The 7,182-nt window shown below is 44.2% G+C and overlaps 1 protein-coding gene across 1 annotated transcript; it reads left to right on the top strand.

The window, feature by feature from the left end:
- The first annotated feature begins 77 nt into the window (after nt 1-77).
- LOC116515576 (chemokine-like receptor 1) lies at nt 78-1,040 on the top strand. The gene has a single exon (XM_032227696.1). It carries the CDS (start codon nt 78-80, stop codon nt 1,038-1,040), a length of 963 nt encoding a protein of 320 aa, XP_032083587.1.
- Nucleotides 1,041-7,182: the final 6,142 nt, after the last annotated feature.

Genomic DNA, 7,182 nt, shown 5'->3' on the forward strand with positions numbered 1-7,182 from the left:
AAACAAATCACATTGCCCGATCTGAATAAGGAATAATCATGAATTTTCATCCTTGTTCTTCTCTCTTTGACAGGGAGATGTCAACAAACCCGAGTGCCAATGGCTCCTCCTCCCAAGTGCCCGTGGAGGACAACTCCGTGAAGGACAGCATAAAGGTTATCACAGGGGTGATATTCAGCTTCATCTTCCTGGCTGGTGTGACTGGGAACGGGATAGTCCTGTTCGTCACTGGGTGGAAGCTGCGATGGACCTCCAACACCGTCTGGTTCTTCAACCTGGCCTTAGCCGACTTAGCGTCCACCTCCCTCATCCTTGTCACGGTACTCAACTTGGCGCTTGATCTGCATTGGCCTTTCGGATCCGTGGCTTGCAAAGTGGCCAATTGCCTCTTCGGGCTGAGCGTCTGTAGCGGTGTGTTGCTACTGAGCTCCATCAGCGTGGATCGCTGCGTGTTGGTGGTGGCTCCCGTCTGGTGCCAGAACTACCGCACGCCCCGACTCACCTGGGCGGCTTGCGGATTCCTTTGGCTGCTGTCGTTGGCATTTTTCGTCCCCAGCTCCTACTTCTTCACCCAGGTCTCGGTGGATAACAACAACCGGAGCTCTTGCAACAACCTGGACATTTTTCAGGACTGGCAACAAGCCGAAGTCCTCACCATTTGCATTTTCCTCTATCAATTCCTCCTTCCCTTACTGGTCATCTCCATTTCCTACACAATCCTGGTGGTGACCATGAAAAAGAAGAAGCTGAACAAATCCAGCAAGCCCTTCCTGGTGGTCACCAGAGTGGTCTTCTGCTTTTTCCTCTGTTGGCTCCCTTATCATGCGTTGGCTCTGGCCAGGATCTCAATGGATCACGTGCCGGAGAGCATGCGGCTGGTGGCCATTCCCCTCTCCAAATGCCTGGCCATGTTCAACAGTTGCATTAACCCCTTGCTTTATGTCTTTGTAGGGCAGGAATTCCAGGACGCCGTCAGGAGGTCCTTGCTGCAGGTCTTCAAGACCGCTTTCGAGGAAGCCCCTCTGGGCGCCAACCTCTGAGAGAGGTCACCAGGAAAGCTCTCAGGGTTTCCCTAGCACAAGAGGGCATTCTCAAACTATTAGGTGGAACAGAGAGGCAAGGACTAAAAAGTAGGCTTTTTCTAAAAGAAGCAGGACCAAAGTGAAAATGATCAGATAATTAGCACACCACCTTGGTGCAATGGAACCATAGAATGGATGAATGTGCATAACTAAGCCGGCTAGGGATCTCTCCATTTTTGTCCATGCTGGCTCCCTCCTTTTCCTTACTAGCGTATTGAACCTTACCCATGACTGCTCAAACTTCAGTCCCCATTGAGCTCAGTTGGGGAGGGGGTTTACACAGGGGTGGGATTGAAAAATTGTAGCAACCAGTTCTCTGCCTGGGGGTGTGACCTACTCTGACTTCTCACAGCAGGGATGTGGCATTTCCTCAAGCCTCAGGGAGGGCGAAAACAGCCTCCCCGGGCTCCCAAGGCCCTCCAGAAGCCAGAAACAAGCCTATTTCTGGACTTTCAGTAGGCCCATTTTTCACCCGCCCAGAGCCTCAAAATTAGCATCCGGTTCACTTGAACTGGTCCGAACTGGCTGAATCCTACCACTGGTTACACTTTAGTGAAAAAGATTGCCCCCCCTACTTAATCTAGTAGAGATATGCGTCCGTTGTTCTGTTTATTGGCTTGACTGATCTATTTTTTCAACTTGCAGCAGCTTGTGGAGAAGCAATCCAACTTATAGGTGTTCAGATGCTCTCCTCTTCAAATGTTTTGGGTCACAGGCTCCTTTGGAAAATAGTGTGGGTGGTGGGGCGGGAGAGGAATTGGAGCAGTTCCCTACATCATCATCATCATCATCATCATCATCATCATCATCATCATCATCATTTAAAGACCCCATAATCCCTTGCGGGGTGGAGTCTGGGCATCCAAATGGAGCCAGCAGAGTGTTTACTGGCCGGATGCCCATCCTGTTGCCAATGCGGAGTTATATCCAGCAGATATATTCTCATTATGCCCAGAGAGAGAGAGAGAGAGAGAGAGAGAAATATCTGCCTCTACCCAGGATCAAACTCACAGACTCCTGATTGTGAGGCGAGAGCGCCACCCCTAGGCCACCCCATCACTCTGCTGAGAAGTTTCCTACCTCCCTGTCTCAAAATGTAAATGACTGTAAAGCAAAATCTGCTGGGGGGGGGCGGGAAATGCTACCACTTGGTGTATTTCTGTTGTGGTCAGTATAGCTGGACCCCTGGTTACCTTTTCTAGGTTTCATCCTATTCCAGTATTTCTCAACCTTGGCAATGTGAAGATGAGTGAACTTCAACTCCCACTGTCAGGGTTCCAAATAGCATCCAAAAGTAAATCAGAGTCCGAGGCAAAGGATTCCTCAAAGTTCCAATTTATTAAGAGAGCCGTGTTGGCACATCTGGGAAAACCCGAATCTGAAAGCTTCCAGGTTTTCTTAGCCAGTTAAAAGTTTAAACTTCTGCCCCAAACACCCACATGGTCCATCACATGGTCCACTTTTCCACTGCCATGCTGGCAGTTTCCACCCATCCAGTTCTAGCCAGGTGCAGAGACAAAGGATGACCTTGGCTTTCTAGAAAGAATGTTATTATGGCTACATATCACCCCACTCCGTATAATCCCCCCTCCCATTTTCCCACAATGGAAAATGAATAGTAGAAAGTGTGGCAGGCCTGAAACCTAAAGAGAAAAGATGGCTTACCCAGAATTCCCTATGCAGTCCATTCATCTTCACATTGCTAAGGTTGAGAAACACTGTCCTATTCCATGCATTCCTCCTTCCTCTCTTTTCATTTCTCTTATAAAAATACAAGTTTTTCATCAAGTTGGTGGCATACATACATCAAGGCTGTTTTCTGGGCATCAGATCGAAATGGTTGGCTGCTGTTTTTACTGGAGGTTTTTTATTTTTTACTTCCCAGTCTAGCTAATAACCCCGAGATTCCTAAGACTGTTGTTGTTGGTTTTTTTTTTTCATTCTCAGCAACTGTTAAGATGTATGGACTTCAAGCTCCAGAATTCCTCAAGAAGGTGGACTTCAACTTCCAGAAGTCCCCAGCCAGCTGGGGGAATTCTGGGAGTTGAAGTTCACACATCGTAGCAGTTAGACTTATATACCGCTTCATAGGGCTTTCAGCCCTCTCTAAGCAGTTTACAGAGTCAGCATATTGCCCCCAACAACAATCTGGGTCCTCATTTTACCCACCTCAGAAGGATGGAAGGCTGAGTCAACCCTGAGCCGGTGAGATCTGAACCGCCAAACTGCAGCTAACAGTCAGCTGAAGTGGCTGCAGTACTGCACTCTAACCACTGCGCCACCTCAGCTCTAACTTAACGTTGACAATTTTTTTTTTAAAAAAAACCCACTGATTTAGTGTCATGTCAGAGCTTTGGAACTGTAGTTAGAGCTGAAGGATTTTTTTTTTTTTTTAAAATAAATGGTTCCATTTTTTTTTTATCTAAGTAACATAAAGCATCCCTTCTCTGGGGATCCTCTCCCATGGCACCTCTTTTTCTCTTATGTAGCACAGGATAATTTTTCATTTTTTCAAAGCATGCTGCAGAGTTTCTATGTCTGCAATTATGGGGACTTTATAAATTACTTTTAATCAGCCGCTTATCAATTAAAATAGGGAGCCCTTGTTTTGCACTACTTGAGTAATTGTTCGGTGGGGTGGGGGGGTGGGAAGGACAAGATATATGCTGTGAGTTATTTTGAAGAAAGTTCTCAGTCTAAGGCGAAGGTTTGAGTCCATGACATTATTTAATCAGAAACACAGTTTTGTTTTACTATCAAGGGAAACTTGCTCACCTTCTAAGTTAGCATTCAGATAGGGTTACATACCTGACATGGTCAACTCTACTTTTAAGATACATTTAAGGGCATCCTTGCATTGCTTTCATCCTTAAACTCTTTTGCGTCTTGGTTATATTAGTAGCAAAAGCTCTCTCACTGTTCCTGAAATCTTTTGCATTTGTAAAGATCACCAACAAGAAGCATGTTGTACCCTGGCTACCATTATCCCATTCTTCATAATGTCCTGGGGTGAATAACCACCACGGATAATTAGCTCACTAAAAAGCAAGAGAATGTCTTTTCTCTAGAATGGATAGGACAATCTCTTCCTTCTGCTTTTAAGTAACGCCAACATCAATTATACCAAGCCTTTTTTACTTTGTATAGAGCATGGAATAGGAAAAGGGACGTTTTAACCTTTCTAATTTGCCACTTGGAGAGGGGAAAAAACACTCACTCCATTACCAAGGTTAGGTGGCCTGTTCTTGAGGCTAGGGCAACGAGATTGGGAAGGTGGATGTGACCCACTCAGTGAAAAGAGAAGAATCAGAACTTTTTGAACAAAACTGAGCAATTTGGGGTTGTCTGGATTTTCAGTTGCGAAGAGGCTTCAAAGACCATTTATGACTCTAGAAAGATGGAAAGCCATCTTTCCAGAGCTTTAGAGAACACCATTTGCTTTCTGGATGCCTACAGGCCTCTCTCTCTCTCTCTCTATTTGATTTTTTTGTGGCTGATTTTAAGTGAGACACAATCTCTCTCACTTCAGATCAAGTTTCCTACTGGGGGAACAAAATGGAACTTTTACCAGTACGCGTAACTAAAACCCTAAGTTGGATTGTGCAAGAAAGCAAATTCCAACTGGCAACCAAACTTGGTTAATGGAACAGGATGTCTCAAATGATGGGTCTCATCTCTGTGGAGTGTTTCAGCAATGTGGCTAGCTAGCATTGACTATTTTGCATCAAGCAGGGACTTCGGGCTAAAAAAAAGCTACCTGTTCTTTGGACCTGATTGATTGTGGTGCAGGGGGAGACATAAAACAGGTATCTGCTGCTTAAGATAACAAAATTTAGAGAAGGGGAGCAAATTTAGAGACCGTCACCCTCTCCTGCCATCATCAAACTCCTACCACGTCTTATATCCTACTGTGTTTGGGGACAAACCACGTGTGTTTTTAGGAAAAGAATACACATTATTTTGAATCTTGTGTTTACGCACCACTTTTAACAGCTGAAGTGGCCCAGCATGTAAAGCTTGGTTATAATCGCAATATTGGCTTAGTGATGTTGTCTGAATTCAACCTGTTTGATTAGCTTGCAGCTTTGACGTATCCTGCAAATGCAGATGTGTTTAGTTTCCAGGCTCGGCATAGCCTAAGATGAAAAATTAAGTCACTTTTGTGGGGGGTCGTCTTGATATTGTTATACGTTTCTCAGCCTAACTGAGAACACTTCAACATGCCACTTGAAGGTAGAGTTGAGGTTCATCTTATGTGTATCTCAGCCATCATCTGGAAGAGGGGTGTCCAACCTTGGCAATTTTAAGACTTGTGGATGTCAACTTCCAGAGTTCTGAAAGTTGACATCCACAAGTCCTAAAGTTGCTAAGGTTGGACACTCCTGATCTGGAAGGCCAGTGGCACCAACTACCAAACACCTGTCCTGTTACTACAATTTCCTTAAGCCCCTGTGGACAGCCATGAGGCACCAGGCATTCTATGATGGGCAGAGATAATCTTTCTCATCATCTCAATATCGCAGTGCCTCCCCAGGAGAAGTGAGAAACAACTATCCTCTGATGTAAATTCATCGTCAGAGCCCGTTCTAGAGACGCATAATGTTCTCTGCAATGTGAAAAAAAAAAACCTTTTGATTTAGCCCAGCGGCTGGCTGCCAATCACACAGGATGAACAAAAGACAGTCATTTTAGTAGAATCACCATTCGTGGCTGAATTGAGAGAAGCAGGACGATCAAAAGCGTGGCAGTGAAGCTTTCTGAGTGTGGGTAAGAAGCTGCCAGAAAAGCCAAAATTGTTCCCTTCATTTAAAAAAAGGCATCTAAAATCTTATTTATACAACGGACAGCTTGTAGGTTCGTTTCCCATCTCCAGATATGGGTGGTGATGGGGATAGACACATGGCCAGATATCTTAGTGACCAGTTTTTAAAAATTCAAGGGAAGAAAATGCTTTAGGTCCTTCTTTTTTTGGTATGACTAGAACCAAAAATACTACTTTGGGTATTCTTGCTTCAATGTTATGAAACATGTTAATGGGGAAATTTTTTGCTTCAAATTTGGCGATGGGGCTAGACAGTTACAAAAACCAGCAGTCAAAACACTGCTCAAATCATATATCCCTTTCCAGTTTTCCGACCTGCGGTGGAAGGTGACCGTTAGACAATTAAGAAGATAAGCTGGGTTGTGGTCCTTCTCAAAAGAGGCTATGCGTTCCTTTAATGCAGTTACTTCTCAACCTGAGCTGAAGATGTATGGATTTCAATGCCAAGAATTCCCGTTGGTTGAGGAATTCTGGGAGTTGAAGTCCACACATCTTCAAGCAGCCCTGGTGGAGAAACACTGGTTTAATGGTTGTTAAGATGCTCCTGAGAGGGAAAATTCCAAGCATTGCGAGAGTGGAAACCTTTGCATTTAGAATGACTAAAGAAAATCTGGCTATAAATCGCTAAGCGTGGATGTGAGGTATTTCTCTTGGGGAAACGTCTGCTTGCTTTGAATTATGCTGTTTGTATATTTATAAATAAAGCAAGTGGGATGAAGACATTACAAATCTCATCTACGCCTTCCCATCTAGAAGCAAAGAAACCAACTTGGAATGAGTGGTGGGGACCTGTTTAATGTGTCATTTCTTGAATTAAAAACACCCCCAGGCTTCTGGTTGTTGATACTGAAACCTTTGTTCTCCACGTTCGTCATCAAAGGAACACAAATAAGATTTCTGAGCAAACCACAAGGCAAAATGCTGGAAGATCCATTACACAAAGAAGAACTGGCTGGATTCACATTAAGCATGGCACACTAACTTTCACTGGGAGGCCCCACCCATTAAAAAGAAATTCTATGCTATTTTCTGCTTTCCCCACTTCTCACCAGCCTATAGCTGTTAGCACACTGTTCGTTTTAACAACGGAATCTGATAAATTAAACCCAACTACAAAAGGTAGATCCTTTCATTATGGCCAACGATGGAATGAATGAAATGCAGTTTTCTTTTTTTGTTTGGTTTGCCAAAAGCTTGACTAGAATAGAAAAAGCGGGCAGAATTAAATGTAAGCACTCGAGGCATAAAAGATGTGACTGAAAACTTTCCACATGCTGA

The sequence above is a fragment of the Thamnophis elegans genome, chromosome 12 (assembly GCF_009769535.1).
Source record: "Thamnophis elegans isolate rThaEle1 chromosome 12, rThaEle1.pri, whole genome shotgun sequence".
Classification (NCBI taxonomy): Eukaryota; Metazoa; Chordata; class Lepidosauria; order Squamata; family Colubridae; genus Thamnophis; species Thamnophis elegans.